This window comes from Cebidichthys violaceus, unplaced genomic scaffold (assembly GCF_023349555.1).
Source record: "Cebidichthys violaceus isolate CVI_PGR_0920_01 unplaced genomic scaffold, fCebVio1.0.p SCAF_61, whole genome shotgun sequence".
Classification (NCBI taxonomy): Eukaryota; Metazoa; Chordata; class Actinopteri; order Perciformes; family Stichaeidae; genus Cebidichthys; species Cebidichthys violaceus.
The window spans coordinates 193,353-215,005 of NW_027176828.1; the positions used below are offsets into that span (position 1 = coordinate 193,353).

Sequence of the window (21,653 nt, forward strand, 5' to 3'; positions counted from 1 at the left end):
CAGTGGGAGAAGATCTGTGTGATGTACTCCTGGGTCTTCTGTGAGCGGCTCAGTAGAGACATTAGATGGGGAATCACAGTGGGGTCCTAAAAAAAAAACACACACATCACCAAATAAGATGGAAATAGTTAGAATGAGCCTTATAATTAGAGGAAGACTGAGCGGATCATATCTGTGTGCAGGGACAGAATGTGTATGTTTAAAGTATGTGTACACAACAGGCAGGGCAAGGACAAGACAACCTACAGTATAGAGCAGCTGCACAGGAGTGACGGGACTGATGAAGACCGTTCTGAGGCATCGGAGACAAGCTTCGATGAAGATCAGGTCCGGACAAAGGAGACCTGCGAGCGCAAAACGCAGACGTTGAACAGGTCTCCGTCTCACCAAAGATGTTGTCCTCTGCAGTCAGTATTTGTGTGTGTGTGTGTGTGTCCCAACCTTGAAGAAGGGCAGGGATGATGTGACAGTCCACCAGGGACTTGATGTTGTTCTCGGTGCCCATGGCTAGGCTGCCCAGCACCACGGCGCACTCGGTCCGTAGCTCCGGACTGGACGAGCTCTGCCCGAGCAGGTAAAGCAACCTGCAGCACAAACGGACAGAAACACACACCAACATGCAAATAGCTGAACTCTCACACTCCGCGGCGTTCACTTCCCGACGCATTTTCATATTCCAGTACGATTATTTTTTTTTTTACCTCGGCACAGCTCCCAGGACAATCAGATTGGCCTTCTGCTTGTTGTTTCCTATGACGGCGTTCTTCATGTCACTGAGAAGTCGGAGATAAAACGCACAGATGATACAGTGTAAGTTGGTTGTAGGTGTATTGTGTTCATGAGTGCATTCAGCTACAAGGGAACAAGATGTGTAGTTAGGGAATAAGAGGAACCTAGAAATGATTTACACTGTAGTTTAGAGAGATTGTGAGGGACAGTCTGCGGATGAGCAGAAGTCATGAAAGAAGAATAAAGACAGCAGGCAGACAGAAGTCAGCCGGGCAGACAACAGTGAAGCTTCCCAGCAGATGTGCCACATATTGTTGCAGGACAAAGAATGAGCCCGCTTCATTTGCATGCATTCTTTTTTTTTTTTTTTGCTTTCCATGCAGCGTTTCCTCTGCTCTGCTCTGCTGGCGCCCCCAGATGATATCATATAGCAGGTGAGCGAGGCTAATGGAAAAGTACAGCTGCAGCAGGCAGTCAAGGCAGTCAGGTGCTCGGCTAGCGGAGCGCTACGAGCCGTAACCAGAGCTAGTGCCTTCAGAAGTTAAAAATAACGATTGCGAGAGAGAGAGAGAGAGAGAGAGAGAGAGAGAGAGAGAGAGAGAGAGAGAGAGAGAGAGATATGAAGTCACACTGATGACTGAGATGCACTTTGAAATAGATTGTCAGAGGAAAGCCTGTGCATGTAAACATGGAGGTCATGCTCACTCAACCAATGCATTTCAGCACAGGAACAAAATATCAGCTAAAGGCTGTGCTGAAATACACTGGCTTAATAACAAAACACACACACACACACACACACACACACACACACACACACACACACACACACTCTCACAAATGAATACATGCTGCTGGACTTACATGACTCCCTGCAGCACTTTCTGTGGGTCGGGGTCAAACAGTCGGTCAACATAATGGCGACTAGTGGCAGTGACTTCCTGCATGAGCACAAATATAACAGCAACATTAGTGACACAATTTACACACACATTTTCAGGCTAGGGCTACCTCGCTAGAAAAGGTAATCCGATTGAATCTCGCTCTCCGTACTTAACGGCCTTTCATACATTTTATAATCAATTTAACGACAAAGTTGAAAGGCTGAGAGAAAGAGCCCGTCGCACTACACGTCTGCATCATCTGCAACAAGCATTTAAAGAATTCAAAATGCTATTTCTTAAAAAAGCAACAGCAGTTAAACACAATTTTGAGTCTTTTGATTTTAGATAATTGAACTAAAATAAAAAGCATCGCTCGACCCACAGTCATACACACCGACACATACAGCAGCATGGCCCTTTAACAGTTATTATATAGGGCACCCAGTGGCTACATGTGACACCATGTGTGTATATATCATTGACAGCTTGAACCAGAACGTTCCACATGAAACCAGGGGAGCAGACCTCACCCAGCCAGCAACACGCTGCTGCTGCTGCTGCTGCTGCTATATGCTTTTGATGTTCAGCACAATGTGTACCTGTCTTTGATTCACAATCATTGGCCCGTCGACTGTTCTCTAATTCACTAAATATTTTGACTCTGTTACTTTTCATGTAAATAGGTGCCTTTCTGCATGAATACACATCAAAATAAGAGTAAAAGAGCTTGTTTATAAAACAATCAAGAAGGCAGACGGATCCCCCGAACCCAATATTTGAGTGACTGCATGATAGAAGAGGTTCCAGCTGTTTAATGTGGTATAAACTTTTTAAAATGGAACACCTGAAATACAGTTGTAGATATTAAATGCAGTAAAATGACACATAGGCCTAATGTCAATCCAATAAGTTAATTTGCAAATAAACACGTTCAAAGCGATATGGGCATGTTTATTCATTATCTCTGATCAATATTGTTAGACTACTGTTTGGTTATTACCTGGCCCGTGACATTTTGCAAAAGTAACCCTGTAGAATCTCGATGCTGCATGTAACGTTACCTTTCCTGGGGGCGTTTCACTATTATCAGCATGCTCGTTTAACCTACTTATTTTATGTTAACTTCAGCTAAGTTACACCTGTCAGTCATTGTCACGTGCAAGTATAATTTACAATACAATAGTATTAGTTAATTGCTATACTTTTGGCGGCTGACAAACCTTATTTAACCCAGTAGAAAACTCAGTTAAGAAGTAGGCAATCAGTGAGTTTCGTTAGCTTTGCTAGCTTAACCGTATGCTAATGATTAGCTTAACGTTAAGTTTGCTATTATAATTAGCAAGCTGCAGTGGGTACGGGCAAATATTATCGGACGGTTGGAATAAAATCAACGTAAAAATGCAACGTATGCTCCAGTGTAGATTTATAAATATTTAAAATGTCTTTGGGACAGCGTTGACAGCACTCTCACTCTTAGCAGTTAGCTTAGCTGCTAACTCATTCCGAGCGACACTTGACAGGTATTACTGCGTTCGTTCGATTTGGTTTCCTTCACGCACCGACGGGGGCGGCCGGACACATTAGTCGCGTGCATCCCTATCCCGCGTTCAGACCGTCCCCGCCCGTCCGGGCGAGGTCAGGATCAGAAACTGTTACAGCTACGTAGGCAGGACCGCTACAGTGCTACATGTTTGCAAAGCCCTGAACTTAGCTGTGCAGGCTAACAGAAGACTTAAACCCCTTATAGTTGAGCTCTTAGCTTCTTCACGAGGCTGATCGAATGATACATTGTGCATTTAAAACAACGCTATTGTAAATGATGGGAGTGACACTCACAGACAGCACACTGATGCGGAGAGGGGCCTCCAACAAGCACGCCATCTCTCTTCCCCCGATCGAGCGCCCCAATCGGCGCAGCACTTTGCAGACACTCCGCCCCCCCCAGAGCAGCTGTGAGCGGCTTTAAAAAAAAAAAGAAAAAAGTAACTATAGACAAATAAAAAATAAAAAACAGATAACTGTATTTTCCCCTTGTGGGCTCAAGTTGCAAAACACTAAAGCAGCCGATATGCAACAAAAAAAAAACACCGCTAACTTGGCGAGCTATCTGTCAGACAGTGGATTTGTCAATGAAGTAAATTTTGTTTATGAATGTGACGTAGGTGATATCTCATTTAGTTAGATTCGTTAAAATAACTAAAATAACATGCGAATTATGTAATGGATACAAAAATTAAACAATAAATACAGACTGTATAATATATACACATTTAACTGTATGCATAATAAACATTAAGTGTTGAAAAAGGCATTCCACTTTTTTTGTGTCGAATCTGCTGCCGAATATCGAAAGTAGTTTTTCTCAAATTTGTGACGTATTGCGCTGGGATTAGACCGTAGGATTTTTTTCTTTTATTTTTCTTTTCTTTTTAAATATTATTATTATTATTATTATTATTATTATTATTATTATTATTATTATTATTATTATTATTATTGTCATTGTTATTATCCTTTAGAACAGTGAGGGAACTTTTACTCTGAAACTGCACACTCCGGTACAGTAGATGGCGGTAATGCACCAATTCATTGTTTGCCAACTGCCAATACATTTCAAAAAAGAAAGAAGAAGAATCAAATTAGAGAAGAAGAAGAACAATACCTATTGCGCATGCTTCTGTTTTTGTTTTGTTTTTTTGTTTTATTTTACTTTGTTTGTTTGTTTTATTTTTGTTTACATTTTATTTCTTTATTTTGTTTAGGGTTTTTTTGTAAGGGGATAGATACTCTGGTCGACACTCCAATACAGTAGGAGGCGAAAATGCACCTTTCACTGGATGCCATCCGCCATAAAACTTAAAAGAAGAAGAAGAAGAAGTATTGCGCATGCGCGTAAGTGGTTCGCTGAAAGGTGGGAAAATTCATTTCTGTCGCGTCGCTGCATACCCGTAACATAAACATGATTTTCAGAAAAAGTTTGTAACTTTACGGAATATACAACTCCACAAGAATACTCGACAGTTATTCATTCATCGCCGTAAGTACTCAGTTCGTTTCTCAGTGTGTTGTTCTGTTTGTAAGCTTGCAGGAGAAGTATGGTTCGTTTCTACACGATGTAACGTTGTGGTGCATTAGATTAAGTGGCGTAGCCCAGCTAGCATGTTATGAGGCTAACTAATGGTGTGTTACTGGACGTTATTACGCAATATGTGAAGGCAAATTGGCTGTTTTATCTCTACTCTTATTTAAAGGGGTGTCTGTACTGGGCAGTCCACTTTTAACAAGTGATCATTAGTATTCACAGCAATAAAAACAACTGTTACGTCAACGCCCAGTACGTTGACTGGCAATACTGACATTAAGCGTGAAGCATAATAGAAGACACCTTTCTAGCAGACTTTAGAGTAATTCAAGTTATTTTCCGATGTTCTTATCAGTATTTGACTTGTGCAAACCTGACATTTTATTGTCAAACCTGCTCTAATAAAATCATGCTGATCTCTGTCCTATTAATCAATGAAAGAAATAGCATCAATGTTTTGAGCTTTGTTTTGTTTCTGTTCCCGCAGATCGTAAAAAGGGCGGGCCTCAACATCCCTGTGTGTGTGTGTGTGTGTGTGTGTGTGTGTGTGTGGAGGGCTGACAGCCCCTAGGTGGGCACACAATTCAGGTGATTTTATTTTTAAAAAAATTCTCTGCGAATCAGCGGCTCGCCTGTTTGTGCAGCATGAAGATTGCGGTAGAAGGCTGCTGCCACGGGGAGCTGGACAAGATCTACGAGACGATCGGCTACCTGGAGAAGAAGGAAGGAGTGAAAGTGGAGCTGCTGCTTTGCTGCGGAGACTTCCAAGCGGCGCGGAATGAAGGAGACATGATGTGCATGGCTATACCGCCCAAGTACAGATCGATGCAGACCTTTTACAAGTCAGTTCTTTCTTGTTGTTTGTCTTTTTAAAAAAAAAAAAAAAAAAAGAAGTGCATGATATGAGTGAGAGTGTTTCCTACTTAGATATGTCTTTGATGCAGATACTATTCTGGGGAGAAGAAGGCTCCCGTCCTGACCATCTTCATCGGAGGGAACCATGAGGCTTCCAACCACATGCAGGAGCTGCCTTACGGCGGCTGGGTGGCCCCCAACATTTATTATCTAGGTGAGGACCAGCTAGACGGTGAACGCGATTGTTCCCTCTACCTCTGTTCATTCCCAGGCGTGACTTGGCTTTGTTTTCTTAGGTTACGCTGGCGTCGTTCGCTACAAAGGGATCAGAATCGGTGGCGCATCTGGAATCTTCAAATCACATGACTACAGAAGGGGTGAGTTTATTTTTTTGGGGATTGTCTTAAGTTATACACACACACACACTCTGCAGTATATTTATAAACGTGTGCTCTTTAAGGTCACCATGAATTCCCTCCATACAATCCCAACACGCTCCGAAGTGTGTACCACATCCGAAACATTGAGGTATTCAAACTGAAACAGGTACATGGAGATTCCACTTGTTCTCTTGCATATATTTTCAGAAGATTCCACATCCATTTATCTAAAACAAATGTTTATTCCCACTAAGCTCCAGATGCCCCTAGACATTTTCATGAGCCACGACTGGCCTCGTGGAATCTACCACTATGGAAACACAGCGGAGTTGTTGAGGAAGAAGAAGTTTCTGCGTCAGGAAGTGGAGTCCAACTCTCTGGGGAGTCCCGCTGCTGAGGAGCTCCTAGCTCACCTCCAGCCCAGCTACTGGTTCTCTGCACATCTGCATGTGAAATTCGCTGCTCTCATGCAGCACCCGGTGAGTGCGACCGCCTTTCAGCAACTAGCTGCATTGCTGCCGCTGTCCGTATTAGGCGCTGATACACATGTGTGTGTGTGTGTGTGTATATACTCTTTGTCTTTAGCCTAAAGCCAATGCTGCCCCACGTGTGACCAAGTTCCTGTCTCTGGATAAATGTCTGCCCTACAGGGAGTTCTTACAGGTGAGAGGAAGTCGTGTCGTTAAATGCGCAACGGTCTCCGTTGAGGCGTTAAGAGGCGATGGTTCTGAGAGAGGATGTGTTCGCTTGTGTCGCAGATCGTGGACGTCGCGGAGAGACCGGGTTCATCCGAGGGTCTGGAGTATGATCCGGAGTGGCTTGCTGTTCTGAAGTCCACAAACAATCTGCAAAGCACCGCCCCTCACCCCTGGAACCCCCCGGAGAATAATGGCCTGCACGAACGGTACACACACATTTACACACAAGTGGTCATGGAGGTTGTGTGTGAATGCATGCATGTACTTTTATTTATATATATATATATATATATATATATATATATATATATATATTCAGTTTAATATCTTATAAGACAAGCTCGATACGGACGGTTGTGGATTGCTGCCCTAATGTAGAATATATTTTAGACAGTTCTCTCTAAACACAATGAGACATGCTGTCGTCTTTACCCTTCAGGTGGGACTTCACGCCTTCAGAGGCGGCCATGATGCAGGTGGTGAAGGATCTCGGCGGCGAACTTGCCATTCCGGAGAACTTCAGCCGGACCGTGCGACCCTACGACCCCGACAAGCCCCAGCCGCACGCCACCCCCAGCTGTAACACCAACCCTCAGACCACCGAGCTCTGCGCCACGCTGGGGCTCACCGACCTCTACGCCCACGTGGGGCACGGAGGCGGCGACCTGAGCAGGATCCAGGGCAGCGCAGGAGGAGGAGGGGATGGCGACGATGGCGAAAGTGCGGACGAACCCAGCGAGTACCCAACCGACACCTCGGGACTGTCGAGTTCGTACAATCCCGATGAGATCACCATAGAGGACGAGTGGGAGGAAGAGGAAGGAAAGGAGGAGGAGGAGGAGGGCGGGTGTGACCCACCATCGGCAGTAAAGGGAGGTAATTCCTCTGACCTACCTGTAGGGGAAGTCCAAACCCCCGGCCGAATGGTTCTGCCCGCGCCCAAATCTGATACCTCGCCCGCCGACCCGTCCCACCCGATGAACCTGCCGCCTCCCTCCCACTCCACCCCGGCGGTAGATCGCTGTTGCTCTGGAGCAGAACAGGAAGAACACTGTGAGGAGGAGGAGGAGGAGGAGGAGGAGGAGGCCTCGGCCGGTCGTACCTTAAAGCGTACGAGCGACGAAGCCGAGGCTCCCGGCAGTAAAGGCACAACCCCCAGAATCAAACGCAGGAACCAGGTCATCTATACAGCGGTGGAGGACGACGATGACGAGTGAGGACTCACTTCATACCGAGAGTACAATCCTTGATAATTTTTTTTTATTGATTTGTAAAACTTTCTGCCTTTTTTTTATACAGATAATGACGTGACAAAGCAGGAGTTTGTCTTTATTGAAACGCCCCGAGAAGCAGACGGACAGATTCTCGTGTTGAAATGTTTTTGTATGGGTAGTTTCAAGAGTAAAAAAAAATAATTAAAATATCCCTTTTTTTTTTGTTTTTAAATGAACTGATGACATCGTGAATCACTGTGCAGCCACTTCTCAGAGGGAACCTGTCAGATGAATGTCTTTTTGTTTCGCTCGTCAGAAGAGAAGCGACCTTCTCATTTCATCATTTTATCGTGTATTTGAATATTAATTGATCACATTTTGAGACCCTTTTAACTGGTTCATGTTTGTCATCGATAAACCTGGTTTGTGAATGAAAATAAAGCAGAACAAAAGATTTTTCTCCACACCAAAGTCAGTTTAAATCCAACAGATTTATAGCATTAAGAGTCCTTTTTTTTTTTTTTTTTTTAAACGATCTATTCCAGGTTCACAAGTGTGCTCTGCTAAAATCAACACACACACACACACTTTTCATTAAAATTAAGACAATATTCAACATACAGTGTATTCAACAAGATCTCCTTTACATCCACACAGAGAGCCGATACAGTATAGCCTAATGACACGGTGCCACGGTATTGGTTTAGAGTGCAAGCCAATGTCAGGGGAGCGGTATTCCTGCACACCTACGAAGCACACCGACATGATTCACAGAAAGAGAAACCCGGGAATAGGCACTTTGTTTTTTTTTCCGTGTGTGTGTGTGTGTGTGTGTGTGTGTGTGTGTGTGTGTGTGTGTGTGTGTGTGTGTGTGTGTGTGTGTGTGTGTGTGTGTGTGTGTGTGTGTGTGTGTGTGTGTGTGTGTGTGTTTTCATCAATTCAACTCCTTATTTTCTTCAGCCGAGCCTTGGAACAGCAACCAAAGCTCTGTTTGAAGAGCATCATATTAAGCTGAAGGAATCAGTAAAACCATCTCGGATCACTAGGATTTGACGTTCACCAACAACTTAGCGCGAGGACAGATGAGACGCGTTAAACACAAGATGGACAGATGTTCTCCTACAGGTCTATTATTTTCATTCCTTCCCCAATAAACTCATCTGAAGCCGATCGCTCCTCTAATCTGGGCAGAGCCATAGATAGACAACCAAATTTGCTGCTACAATTAGCACCATCACTCACTATAATAACCCAAAAGTGAGATGAAGCCTTTTTTTTTTTATTGAATACAGGGATTTAGTAAGTCTTGTTTTTGATGCAGTACTACTTTGTGTTTGAGGGATGCGTCCTCTGCTACAGACATGTAATTGGTTAACAGTTTACTGCTCATACATATTAAAGTCATGTGACCACACACACTTCAGATCAAGTCCGTATTGAAGCGTTTAAAACCTCTAAATATGTTCGGAACACGGCACTCCAGCAACCTTTTAAGTGAAACGAGCACGTCTGTCCGACCGACCGGATTGATGAGAGACACAAACGCAAAGTCAGCAATTTTTGTAGAGTTTGGAGGAGTGTCTCTGAGACACGGGAGCGGTCTAGAGAAGTCAAAACAACGGACAATAAATACGTACAAAAATGGGATCTTATGCTCGGCGGACTGTGCCGTGGATCGTATGGAAGCGTGTTACAAACCAACGGGGTCATTCCAGGGCTGCATCGTGTGGCGTTATTCACAGCGGGGACGCGATCCATTCAGGACTAAGGAGAAGGCAAAGCGAGCGGGTGCAAGAAGAAGAAAGCAGTCACGACCTCAACATTTTGGCTTCTTTGTTTTACGTCTGGGCCCTTTTTTTTTTTTGTTTCCCTCTTCTGTCTTGGCCGCTCTTTTTTTTTTTTTCTTTCTTTTTTTTAACGCAATCAGGACTGAAGTCGGGATGAAGACAAAAGAAACTTCACAAATTAGTGCTAAATACTACAACAGGCTTGCCTCTCTACCTCCGTCTACCCCCCCCCCCCCTCGTTCTCTTCCAAACGCAGCTGTCGGGCGAGCGACACAGATGTGGAACACTCTGCGTCCTTCTCCTCCCAACTCCGTCTGCTCTTCCTTTCCTCTTATTCTCTCCTTCGAATTTCTGTGTCTGAATTTCTGTCTGCTTTGACAGGAGGATGAATGGAGGGTAAGGGGTTGTGAGTGGATACTGTGTTTCCCAGCATCAGGCCCCCCCCCCCCCCCCCGTAGGTTGGCTGAAGGAGGCGGGCTGGTTGAAGGGTGGAGGTGGTGGTGGTGTGGATGGTGGAGTACTGGTGGGAGTCGTGGAGGTCTAGTTCCCACCGCAGCAGGCTCGGGTAGAGTGGGCGTCTGGGTCCTGGAGGTTGACCCCCCGGTGCCGCGCTGCATGTGTGGGGTTCTGGGTGTCTGTTTTTGGCATCTTTTTTGCTACAAATACAAAGAAATATTTTGACATATTAAAAAAATATCCACCTAAATTAATTAAGGAAAAAAATTCAAATATATTGTTGAGATTTTTTATTTTTTATTCCTGTAGTCATTTTTTTTCAGAAATACCGAAAATGTGTATTCCTCATATCTCCTAATGTTTGGTAATCCTTTCAAGGATTCTTGGATCCAGATCAGCATCAACATCTCTCGTTCATTGACGCGCTGCTAAGCAACAGACAAACAGCCTGAACCTAACACACAATCTCTTAAGAGTTGGCGATGACTCCTATGATTTAAATCTCATTATCTTCTGATATAAAAGTTTTATTAGGTTTGAATGAAAGGAGACTCACCAATGGCCAGAAAGAGCTCATTGACGTTCATGGCTGTCTTAGCAGAGGTCTCCATGAAGAGCAAGCCGGTGTCTTCAGCATACGTCTGGGCCTCCTTTTCCACACAACACACACACACACACAAATAAAACATCAGCGGTAATTTGGAAAAAACACCAAAAGCCTTAAGCTGAAAAGAACAATGTTGTTTTTATCTACAGGTAGCTCAGCAGAGCTCGACCTGTGACACGTCTCGTGTTTTGGTAGCTGCTGACTCATAACAGCTTCAGCAGCAGCAGCAGCAGCATTTGAATGCAGCCAAACAGGCATGATAACAGATCCTTGTACCCTAGTATCTAATCTTTCAGTAATTGAGTACACAAGCATGAGGAAGTGCACCTTTATTAAAATGCATTGATGCGATGTCCTCCGACATCACAAACTACGCCAGCCTTGCACATGACTGTGGCTACTTAAAAGCACCCATCGTGCCAATGATACGAATAAATAACACACGTCACCTCACACAGGTGCGTCTGTCTTACCTCATAATCCACAAGTCTCCTCTCTGCCAGGTCGGCCTTGTTCCCGGCCAGAGCAATAACAATGTTAGGACTGGCCTGCCTCTGCAGCTCCTTCACCCAGGCCTTGGCTCTCTCAAAGGTCTCCTGCACACAAACACACACACACACACACACACACACACACAGCACCGAGATCAGATCAACCATTAACACGCATGTAAATACCAGACAGAGGGCATAGAGGCTGCGCATGGGTAACACATCGACAGAAGCATATTTGTCAGGTAGAGGACCGACTGCTCTCTTCCTAAAGTTGGGAGGTATGCTGCTATATATTAATATCAGATGGTCTGTTTTGATCTAATGTTGTGATGTAGGTTCTTGCCGTAAAGGCTGCGTTACACTTTAATAAAATCATTTCTTAATGTACTTGTTTTGGCTGCTTTAAATACTCTATGAATTGTCTGACAAACACTTTTGCAGGCTACAACAGTTGTCACTATAGCCCAGGATCTACACAAACAACCAATGGTTTGACCGTGTTCACACTGTACCGGCTTGGTGATGTCAAAGACAACGATGGCCGCCTGAGCTCCGCGGTAGTACATGGGAGCCAGGCTGTGGTATCGCTCTTGTCCGGCGGTGTCCCAGATCTCAAACTTCACTGTGGTGTCGTCTAGACACACCGACTGAGCCAGGAACGCAGCTGGACATGAAGAAGAGGGGGGGGGGGGGGGGGGGGGGGGAATGACAGGTTACCACGTGGTCTTGATGAGCGTTTAAACCAACACAACCTGCAACCTCAGTCCACATTCACCTCCTATGGTCGTCTCCTGGAACTCGTCGAACTGTCCCTTGACGAAGCGCAGCACCAGGCTGGACTTGCCCACGGCCATGTCGCCCAGCAGCACCAGCTTGAACTGGCAGATCTTGGTCTGCGGTAGTGAGCCGTTGGAGCGGCCTCCACTCCCTCTGGAGCTCATACTGGCCCCTGCGTAGGAGTCGGCGGCGGCGGCGGTGGTGGTGGTGGTGGGGTGGGGGTAGGGGGGGGTGGGGGCTGGGCCTCCTCCCTGGGGTGGAGATGGGTGCTTCTGGGAATGCGTCAGTCACTCGCACTGTGTCTTTCCAGAGTGCAAGTCAATTCTCGCCGATGATGCCTTTACCTCTGCCTGAATGGAGAGATTGAAATGTTTTGGTGCAACATTACATCATGGCTCAACCTCATGCACACTTTAATTTCTTTCTCAGTGCAACAAAACGCCTCCTCCAGTGCACCAAGAAAGTCTGAAGATTAGAGTTTCAAGAGGACGGCTGCAGAATCTGAAAGGAATTCGAGGAGTCCAACTGCATGTACTGAATGTCTTCTATGTCCACATCTCACATTGCATCACAAAACAATTGTCTTTCTTCCTCAACAACAGCCCCCCCCCCCCCCCCCCCCCCCCCCCCCCCCCCCCCTTTAGGATGCGTTTGTTTTGTTTTGGCAGGAATAGCAGGAGACATGCTTGCTCTGCAGCTGCATTGCTTTCCACTTAACAGCCCTGAATGTCTCCTCTGTGCTCACTGATTCAGAGTTATGTCTGAGACCATGTCCCGCTGCTAGCAGTGTCCCATTACCACGCAGAGACACTTGGGGAGGCTGCGTCTCAAATTGCTGTCTCCCACAGACACCGATGCTAAACGTCCATCACTGCAGCACACTGGTCAATGGACACATCGGACCCTCAACGTCTCGTTCACATGTAGCGTCTGGCGTTGGTGCAGTGTGTCCCCATGAGCGTTGAGCTTACTCCTTCTGTCAGCGTTATCACATCACCAGAGCCTCCTTATCATCTTGCGTTATGTGCTAACGGGGACACCGCACTGACCGCACTCACACACACTGCAGTTATATTTCGACGCCGAATTAAAACACACAAATACTAGCTGTTGGTCTAAATGACATAAAGCTACTGAGAGGGAAATGTAAGAATACTCACCGTATAAACTGTCGTTTCAGCGGCGCGGTTATCGCGAGCTTGACTGTTGACAATTTGGCTATCAGCTGGTAAACGAAAATGTTAACACTTCCTGTAAAAAGAATGGCGCATGCGCACTGAGTGCCGCATTGTCGAAACTGACCGCATTCACTAACGGTCCGTTCAGTGACTTCACATTTTTAGATTCTTCAGTTTCTACTACATTTACTAATGTGGACTCACTATTATTTATTTATTTTTCGGCCGACAACAAGATATGTTCAATTTACAACCACAGGTTTAATCAAGGCCGAGTCGAGCGTATTACACCTGCAATCACACGTGTTACCCTTAATGTGTTAACAGTCTGAAGGGGCTTCTGAACGGGAGTGACGCTCATGTGGCCTCCACGCCGCAGGGGGCGCTAGAACGCAGATTGGCAGGCACTCGGAAGTCTTTAGCACACGAAGGATGTTTGGATTGTTTTGATCTGTGGACTCCTCTCAATGCTGAAAAACACATTAATATTTGTATAAAGCACTGTTGAATGTTTACCTGTGAGTTTACCTGCGAAGTGATGTGACATCTCTTTGACATTATGCCAACGTCTAACAGAAAGAAGCAGGGAAAGGACACCGCGGTAAGTCTAATTCATTCATTCACTAACGTTAATGTTATACATAAACCTGATATAGGAAGTATGAACAACTTGAGGTACTTGTACTTGCATGCAATTTCCATTTCATGCCACTGTATACTTCTACTTTTCTGCACTTCAAAGGGGAGTATTTTACCTCTCACTCCTCTACATTTAATTGACAGCTTTAATTACTTCACAAGATTCTACATAAACAACATGACATTATATAATATGAAGGATTTTTTATGAATTAAACTACCAAACAGTGTATACAATGCTTGAGCTCATCCTACTACAACCAAACAAAGCTACTTATGCTGTACATTAATTATCTCCATTTCATTGTCATTGTTGTTGTGTTTTATGTTCATATATATACTTGTGTGTGTGTGTGTGTGTGTGTGTGTGTGTGTGTGTATATATATATATATATTTATATATGTGTACATAGTAGTTAAATGTCAGTTATTTTTTGTTTGTTTATCTATTTCTGTCAAATTCCTTATATGTGTACGCATACATGGCCAATAAAGCTGATTCTGATGATAGTATAACACCCATTTTTTTCTGCTTCCACTGACACTTTGAAGTACATTGTGCCAAAAAAATACCTACATTCTTTTAATAATTTCAGTGGAAGACTTTCACTTTGTGATGATGCTACTCAAGGAAAGAAAAAAATATATCTATGTTGTTTTTGCTGTGGTTTGATCCAGGTACAGGGAACCAACGACAGCAGTGTGGTGAGCAAGGTGTCGGCTGCAGCGCGGGGCTACTTCCAGGATGTCTTCCTCCAGCACTTTGTGTGCAAAGTGGCCCGGAGAGCCCCGCTCATCAACAGGTTCAGCAGAGATCAAATCGCTGTATTGAACTCACAAAAATACACGCGCCGTAGTTGGCCTTGGTCGACCGTGGCGGTGTAGTAAATGGACATCACTTCAGAGTATCTGTGTGTTTTAGGGGTTACTATGTGCGCTGGAGAGCTGTGGACCACTGTGTGAGAAGGTTCCTACACGTTACTGAGAACTGCCCCAGGAGACAGGTAAGTTAGCAGCAGATTGTTCAACACTGTATTTAATAGAAAGTGAGAAAGGGTAGCGTGTTTGATATCCCATCATTTGTCTTATTGTCCTCACTCCCTCTTCCATCATCTTCCCCCTTTTGTTAGATTCTGTCTTTGGGCGCGGGGTTCGACTCTGCGTATTTTCGCCTCCACGCAGACGAAGCGCTCCACAGAGCTGTCGTGTTTGAGGTCGATTTTCCCGATGTCACCCGACGCAAGGCTGCCCTGATCAATTCTAATATTACACTGAGGGGGATGTTAGAACCCCATTTACCTTCTGCTACAGGTTTGTCATTTCCCTCACACATATCACTGAGATCCAAAGACGTTTTCTTTGTTCATATGAGTTTGATTTCTGAAGCGTGTGTCAGCCTGTGTGTCTTCAGGACCTGTATACGTGTCCAGTGGTCGGTACCGTCTGCTGGGGGTGGATGTCAGAGAGGAGTCCCAGGTGGAGGAGGCTCTGGGTGCAGCTGGTCTGGACTGGGCTGCCCCCACTCTAATTCTCTCTGAGGTGGTGCTCACCTACATGGAAACACAACAGTAAGAACAGCAGTTTGGTCTATTTAGGGGACCACATCACTCCTTTTTGGTGTATGCATAATATAAAAGCTCTAATTCAAAATCATGTCCTTGAGTTATATTATTACAATAACTAGGAAAATAGCCATGTGTTAGCTGTAACTGTACAGCTCTAATGCTTGTTTGTTGTCTATTGCGTGTCTTCCAGGTCAGACGCTGTCATCCGTTGGGCGGCGCAGCTCCTGCCTCAGTCGCTGTTCGTTATGTACGAGCAGATACATCCGCGGGATCCCTTTGGTCGCATCATGCAAGATCACTTCCTGAAACTAAATTCAACTCTTCACGCGCTTCGGCAATACCCAGACACTGCGGCGCAGAGGCGTCGGTTCCTGGACAAGGCCAGTGCGCGGACAGCATGTTCACGTTTTGTCTTATTTGCTGATTGCTCCTGTGTGTTTTTTTTTCTGTGTAGTACGAATGTTTAATCAGACAGCGTGGTGGCGGCGGTTTCGTCTTCAGGGCTGGGAGCAGTGCGCGTGTCTGGATGTGAACGACTTCTACCTCGGCCTGGTCCCCGAGGAGGAGAGGTGCAGAGTGGAGAGCCTGGAGCCTTTTGACGAATATGAGGTTAGCCGTTGAAATGCGTCTTCTTAATTTGTCTCCGCCGTATAAAATCATACGTCCTGGTCATGATATCTAACAGGGTGACTGTATGTCCGTCTGCCCTTAAGGAGTGGCACCAGAAATGTTCACACTACTTCATCCTTACCGCGTCCCGGGGCTCTTTGACGGCCCAGGCTTTACTCACGCATGCTCCAGGTAGCTATCACTTCATTTCCCTCACATAGAACCCCATTTGCATCGAACATAATATTTTTGTTTCTTTGTTTTGCGTCAGTGCCTCCAGTGGCGTCTATTTGCCCATCTTGGAGCCCCACAGCCCTGAGCGTGCGGACCGTACCAGTTCCTATGGAGGGGCTGGGGATGGCTTCCACCTCGGTGAGCCTGGGGCAAGTCCTGCTAACGGGAGGCTCCAGCAGAGGAGGCAGGGGGCCGGTGACCAGGATCCTCCTCCGGGGCCAGGAAGGCTGGAGGTCTGTCTGCCTGGAACCACCAGTAGATTTGGGTGAGAGGACAGGCAAAAAAAGGTTTGGTTAATCCATAAAAAGTTAGTTTTAGCTTGAACTTTAATATTCATGCATCTGTATAAAATCATTCTTTCTAGCTTTATTATCAAAATTGTGAAAGTAAAATGAGACTAATTTAGCTGTGTTTGGCTTTAGGTGTTCGACTCTACCACACCGCCACCTCTCTTCCTGGAGGAGGAATCGTGGTTTACGGCGGTCGCTCCTCCCCACTTAACCCAACCGGAGGCCTTCTGAGAGTAACCCTGGACACCCGTGGTCCACCCGGTCCTCTCCACTCAGAGGACGGAGACACGTGGAAACTCTGTGTGGAGCAGACGGTCTGTTCAGGTGATCCACCGGCGCCAAGATGGAGGCACACTGCTACTACTGTCAGTCACAAAGGTGAGATGAAACAAGAAGTCTCATTCATGTTCATATTCATTTCGTATCTTATTTATTAAACGACAAAGCTCTCTCATTTGTTTTTTTTCTGCAGGCAAAAGCTTTCTGTTCGTGTTTGGTGGAAAGAATGAATCGGAGGCAGCTCTGGGTGACGGCTACTTCCTGTGTCTAGACCAGCAGCACTGGACTGAGGTGTGTGTTATCTTATTAAATAGTTTTTTTAATATCACACACAAGTTATCTTGTCTCTCACCGCTTTAAATTGCATTGAAAAGGTTTTGTTTTTAAGTGGCACGTACGAGTGATTTAAGACAATTTGTGGCATTTGTGTGTGTGTGTGTGTGTGTGTGTGTGTGTGTGTGTGTGTGTGTGTGTGTGTGTGTGTGTGTGTGTGTGTGTGTGTGTGTTATTTACAGATCCCAGTAGAGGGCGCAGCACCAGAGGCCCGTCATTCCCACTCAGCGTGTCCGTATCGTGGAGGTGTGGTGGTGTTTGGAGGGTTAGACAGGAGGGGAGTGCCACTGGGGGACACAGCGGTGTTGAGGCCCACCGACGGAGGCTTCTCCTGGGGAAGAATAGAGCTGCGGCCCCCTCCTGTTCCCAGGTGTGTAGCTCTTCACAAGCCAACGTCATTCAGGTCGAAAAAAAGACCATGTCCTGAAGTCTCTGCTTTGTTTTTTAAGGTACTCTCACTCTGCCCATGTGATTGGTGAAAAGCTGGTTGTGGTCGGTGGAGTCTGGCTGCATTCAGACGGTGTACCAGGTGTCGCCATGATGAACCTCACCACGCGCTGCAGTGTGGAGCTCAGTCTGGACACGGTCAGTTAACACGCATTAGATCAGATTTCGATCAGATATCTTAGCAATGCGTTTGCATCGATCATATAGCCTCGGGATAGACCTGATGAACAAGATGCTGACGGATGAATCTCTGCCATCTCTAGACCTCGGTGCCCTGGCCGCTGATGCTCCACTCATTCTGCTCTGAGCTGACGGACTCAGAAGAGCCAGAGCTGCTCCTGATGGGTGGGGGAGGAAACTGTTTCTCTTTTGGGACTCACTTCAACCTTCAGCCCGTCTCTGTGGACCTCAGACCTGCACTGGGATGACGTAGCTCAAAGTGTTTCTGTGAGACTGTGAGAGCTGCTGGAATCAATGACTTCAAGTTACTGTGAGGAGCTTTTTTATCTGGTTCTGAAACAGTTAATACTGATGCCTGAAGATAGCAAGACCATCAGCAAGAAGATCGGCGACTTCTATATAGTTATTCTTAATGTATGTCATCGGTCCGACCGGTTCGGATTCTGTTTAAATCAGATTCACCAGAAACTCCTTCAGCTCAGACCCCAGGCGGGCCCTCCAGCAGAGACCAGCCTGCCTCGGACAGACCCAGATCCGGTTTCAGAGATGCCAGGCCATGTTGCTGGGCCCGCTGGAGGGAAGGTAGGCCCGGGTAGAAACCAGGACTGCAAAGGGCAGACTATCAAACTCTGCCGCAGTAGAATTAGAGGTTTTCTTAAGGGACTCTGGTGCTCAGAAACACTACCACCTTTGTCCACAGGGGCCGCCAAAAATCAACACAAAACTGAGACGGTTCAAAAGACATTAAACAACTCGTGTATGGAAAAGCCAAAAGAAATGTCTTCAGTCTGCTTACTGGACAGTTTTGTTTTTTTTATTTGTGAGACCTTAGTTTCAAATCACAAAATACTCAAATAAAATCATAGTCAAATATCAACTTATTAGGTCGTTTTCTTTTAACGTTTTGGATGGAGGTTAATAAATCATTCGGTGAAGCGCCTGAAGGACTGGACCGTAGGACTGACGGCACCCCAGTCGCCAGGCTTGCGGTACTCCCCCTTCTCCAGGAAGTACTGGCGTCCGCGGTAGTTGGGGTGCTCGTAGAAGACCCACCAGCCGTCGAAGATCTTGCAGGAGTTGACCTCCCTCCAGCGGAACTTCTCCAGGAGAGAGGGGCAGTCCTCTGTGGCCTCGAAGGCCTGGCCCCCGAAGTCTGCCTTCTCATACAGCTGCATTTTGTACAGGGTCCCGCTGGTCTGGAGGGTGACGGGAGGAAGCAGGGGGGGGAGGATGGTAGGGGAGGGAGGGGGGGGGGGGGGGGGGGGGGGGGGGGGGGGGGGTGTGTAAGTGGAAGATAGACGGAGAGTGGGCGTTAGTGCAGGGGGTCGGGACAGAAAACAAGGGGATGGGGATGTATAGAGAGATGGGATTTGCATATGTAAATACGCTCATCGTCAATTAGATAACCGGCTTCCCGTCGCCACTTGTCATTGTTTTTGTAGTGCAAAACTGTACACATGCAGCCTGTACAAACTAGATTGATTTTTTTGTATGAAAGTGGCGTCCCTGGATCTGGCTGCAGGCTGTGGGTCAGTTGAACCAAGGCCCGATCATACTAATAGACCGACCCCCCACCCCCACGCATCGGTCTCCATCGACAGAGCCCTGCGGTCACTGCATGACCTCTGTGATCACTCTGTTTCTCTCCTGTGCCCACTGTGGCTTTCATCCGCTCAGCAAAACAACCTCGGGTTCATAAACCCACAAAGAAGAGGTTTAGGGGTTCAGTAAAAAAAGTACATCGGATCAGAGACGATGGCCGACTTACGAAGTGGACCATCTTGCAGGAGCTGAGGCGGTCGTTGAGGCCCATCCAGCGCTGGTAGTCTGGGTACTCCCCCCGGGTCAGGACGTACTGGTAGCCCATGTAGTTGGGCCGTTCGTACACCACCCAGGCCCCGCTCTCCACCCGGATGGAGTTGCAGCGGCTCAGGTAGGCGTGGAAGTCGGAGCAGTCGCTGTCGCACTCGTAGCGACGTCCCTGGAAGTTCTTGTCCTCGTAGAAGACGATCTGTGTGTGTGTGTGTGTGTGTGTGTGGGGGGGGGGGGGACGACACAAGGGAGTCTTATCTCTCGTCCACTTTTCACTTTGTCTTTGTTCAGACCTAGAAAGGTCAGATTTTACTGTTTTATCACACAAACTGTACAAAATAAGTCTTGAAAAGCATTCTTTTGGTAATGTTCTCCATTGGAGAGAGCCGCTTTCAACACCTCGACTGCAAAAATCGGTTCCAAACCCCAATATCCCCGCAGAGAGGGTCTCATATACAGCTGTGTCCACGACTTCAAACCCACACATTCACTATCAACCTCCATGCTGCAGGGTTACCGGACTCTTTGTCGATGCCAGTCCCACTTTGCCTTCACTCACCCTGCCCATCTTGGATACAGTGTGTGGGATAGCCCTGGTTATGTTAAGGGATGGTGGTGGTGGTGGTGGTGGTTCCCCTGAGGTCTGGATTGTTGCACCGGCCCCTCACCGGTCCCTTTTATATCCCCGGGTTCCCCACGTTTATAAACTGCAACGGTGGAGGCAAAAGGGGAACAATCGCTTTGTCATGAAAATGAGATCCAAAAAATGAGTCAGTGATTCTAGCGCTATTCAGTTTTTCCCAGAAAAGCGAGGAAGGATTACGGCATAATGGCCGGGCGTGGTAAGCGTCCATTGACCCCACTTCTCTACTGGCTGGGTCCCGCTGCCCCCCCACCACACCCCCCCCCCTCCGGCTCTCGCACCATGTCACCTATGCCAGCTCCAGCAGCTTGCCCCCAACTGGTGAGGACCTGCCAACTCATGACTTATTGCTGCCTTATGGAGGAATCCAGATAGAGCCGTGTCCAGTGATGGAAGCAGCACTCTGATTCTTTATGCAAGTAAAAGAAGCAATACCACGCTGTGAAAAATACTCCTTTTACATGTAAAACTAGTTCAATATTATCGGCAAAGTATACAAATCCATGCATTAGAGTTTATAAACTCAATATGCATTTTTTTATGTAAAGTTTTTAACAGCAAAGGAAGTTGTAAAAAGTGGTTTTAAGTAGTGATGGAAGTAGTACACAGGTATTTTAATTTGGTGAAAGTATTAGTGTATAAATACTCTATTACAAGTAAAAGTCCTGCATTCAAAATGTTGCTTGAGTAAAAGATAAAACATATCAGAATACACTTATAAGTACAAAAAGTAAATGTGGCGATTATGCAGAATGTCCCATTTATTAACATATACTATATTAATGTACTGGATTATTATCCAGTAATAATATCCAGATGCAACAAATAGCACTACTGAAAGATTGTATGAATCCATTTCAACGTGTTCATTTTATTCCCATCATATCAAATATTTGGAGCATATCGCTTCGTTCAAAGCCAGAATCAAAACAATAAGCTGGTTTTAGTCAAAACTTGAATTCATTTTTTTAACAATCACCACCTATATTGTGCTCTTCATATAGTTTTCCAGCAGTAAGGCATTTTACAGTGTAATCGCGTCTTTAAAAAGGAAGACACACACACACAAACCAGCATTTCTGAAACCGTACAGTAATATTCTGTTTTAACAGTTCATTTTCTTTAAGTCAATCTTCCCTTAACTGATTAAAATGCCCTGAACACACACACACACACACACACACACACACACACACACACACACACACACACACACACACACACACACACACACACACACACACACACACACACACACACACACACACACACACCAGGTCTACTGTATGTCATGTGTGTCTCAAAGTGGAGAAGCTCAGCAGGCTGGAATGAGAGGAAACAGGAAGCTAATGGGCTGAAGTACACTTGGAGGTTAAAAAAAAAAAAAAAAAAAAGGTTCTGGAGGCAAAGTAGATTTATGAAAAATATTCTTACTATAATGAGAAAATATACATATTCATACAGGTGAATTAATACAAAAA

General features: G+C 45.9%; 5 protein-coding genes across 8 annotated transcripts; 2 read left to right on the plus strand and 3 right to left on the minus strand.

Moving 5' to 3' along the window:
• Positions 1–2: 2 nt before the first annotated feature.
• Positions 3–3,728, minus strand: armc8 (armadillo repeat containing 8; the record flags this gene model as incomplete). Its single annotated transcript, XM_068734117.1, has 6 exons — positions 3,450–3,728; positions 1,594–1,670; positions 702–773; positions 442–584; positions 247–344; positions 3–86 (listed from the first exon to the last, which is right to left on the minus strand). Coding segments are annotated over exons 1-6 (519 nt in total), but the record flags the coding sequence as incomplete, so codon positions are not given.
• Positions 3,729–4,514: 786 nt separating this feature from the next.
• dbr1 (debranching RNA lariats 1) lies at positions 4,515–8,306 on the plus strand. The gene is made up of 9 exons (XM_068734110.1): positions 4,515–4,650; positions 5,183–5,537; positions 5,640–5,764; positions 5,847–5,927; positions 6,011–6,096; positions 6,185–6,409; positions 6,516–6,593; positions 6,689–6,834; positions 7,068–8,306. The coding sequence occupies exons 2-9, from the start codon at positions 5,341–5,343 to the stop codon at positions 7,843–7,845; spliced, it is 1,716 nt and encodes a 571-aa protein (XP_068590211.1). The 5' UTR covers positions 4,515–4,650; positions 5,183–5,340; the 3' UTR covers positions 7,846–8,306.
• A 375-nt stretch (positions 8,307–8,681) lies between these two features.
• Positions 8,682–13,226, minus strand: rab5b (RAB5B, member RAS oncogene family). Its single transcript, XM_068734111.1, has 6 exons — positions 13,124–13,226; positions 11,962–12,313; positions 11,699–11,850; positions 11,166–11,288; positions 10,642–10,735; positions 8,682–10,285 (listed from the first exon to the last, which is right to left on the minus strand). Exons 2-6 carry the CDS (start codon positions 12,125–12,127, stop codon positions 10,170–10,172), a joined length of 651 nt encoding a protein of 216 aa, XP_068590212.1. The 5' UTR covers positions 12,128–12,313; positions 13,124–13,226; the 3' UTR covers positions 8,682–10,169.
• Positions 13,227–13,571: 345 nt separating this feature from the next.
• lcmt2 (leucine carboxyl methyltransferase 2) lies at positions 13,572–18,594 on the plus strand. 2 transcript variants are annotated; one of them, XM_068734217.1, is made up of 14 exons: positions 13,572–13,742; positions 14,459–14,583; positions 14,703–14,784; positions 14,911–15,091; positions 15,177–15,348; positions 15,536–15,725; positions 15,847–15,954; positions 16,059–16,146; positions 16,226–16,453; positions 16,611–16,856; positions 16,951–17,048; positions 17,273–17,460; positions 17,540–17,675; positions 17,801–18,594. In XM_068734217.1, the coding sequence occupies exons 1-14, from the start codon at positions 13,701–13,703 to the stop codon at positions 17,963–17,965; spliced, it is 2,049 nt and encodes a 682-aa protein (XP_068590318.1). In that variant the 5' UTR covers positions 13,572–13,700; the 3' UTR covers positions 17,966–18,594. The 2 variants fall into 2 exon arrangements, with proteins under 2 accessions (XP_068590318.1, XP_068590319.1); XM_068734218.1 differs by having other exon boundaries at positions 15,192–15,348.
• Positions 18,595–18,640: 46 nt separating this feature from the next.
• On the minus strand, positions 18,641–20,097 carry crygs2 (crystallin, gamma S2). Of its 3 annotated transcripts, none has more exons than XM_068734228.1 (3): positions 20,089–20,097; positions 19,486–19,728; positions 18,641–18,913 (listed from the first exon to the last, which is right to left on the minus strand). In XM_068734228.1, exons 1-3 carry the CDS (start codon positions 20,095–20,097, stop codon positions 18,641–18,643), a joined length of 525 nt encoding a protein of 174 aa, XP_068590329.1. The 3 variants fall into 3 exon arrangements, with proteins under 3 accessions (XP_068590329.1, XP_068590328.1, XP_068590327.1); XM_068734227.1 differs by having other exon boundaries at positions 18,641–18,908; positions 19,472–19,728; XM_068734226.1 differs by having other exon boundaries at positions 20,074–20,097.
• Between the last annotated feature and the right edge of the window lie 1,556 nt (positions 20,098–21,653).

Bases quoted from the DNA above. Each gene is read 5' to 3' on its own strand.
- rab5b (XM_068734111.1), bottom strand. From the start codon at position 12,127: ATGAGCTCCAGAGGGAGTGGAGGCCGCTCCAACGGCTCACTACCGCAG. The intron at 11,851-11,961 runs GTGAATGTGGAC...CTTCATGTCCAG, and splicing joins CCAGGAGACGACCATAGGAG to CTGCGTTCCTGGCTCAGTCG. The intron at 11,289-11,698 runs GTACAGTGTGAA...GTTTGTGTGCAG, and splicing joins TCTTTGACATCACCAAGCCG to GAGACCTTTGAGAGAGCCAA.
- crygs2 (XM_068734226.1), bottom strand. From the start codon at position 20,097: ATGGGCAGGGTGAGTGAAGGCAAA. The intron at 19,729-20,073 runs GTGGGACTGGCA...ACACACACACAG, and splicing joins GCAGGGTGAGTGAAGGCAAA to ATCGTCTTCTACGAGGACAA. The intron at 18,914-19,485 runs GTAAGTCGGCCA...GTCACCCTCCAG, and splicing joins CCTGCAAGATGGTCCACTTC to ACCAGCGGGACCCTGTACAA.
- lcmt2 (XM_068734217.1), top strand. From the start codon at position 13,701: ATGCCAACGTCTAACAGAAAGAAGCAGGGAAAGGACACCGCG. The intron at 14,584-14,702 runs GTTCAGCAGAGA...TGTGTGTTTTAG, and splicing joins AGAGCCCCGCTCATCAACAG to GGGTTACTATGTGCGCTGGA. The intron at 17,676-17,800 runs GTCAGTTAACAC...TGCCATCTCTAG, and splicing joins TGGAGCTCAGTCTGGACACG to ACCTCGGTGCCCTGGCCGCT.
- dbr1 (XM_068734110.1), top strand. From the start codon at position 5,341: ATGAAGATTGCGGTAGAAGGCTGCTGCCACGGGGAGCTGGACAAGATC. The intron at 5,538-5,639 runs GTCAGTTCTTTC...TCTTTGATGCAG, and splicing joins TCGATGCAGACCTTTTACAA to ATACTATTCTGGGGAGAAGA. The intron at 6,097-6,184 runs GTACATGGAGAT...ATTCCCACTAAG, and splicing joins AGGTATTCAAACTGAAACAG to CTCCAGATGCCCCTAGACAT.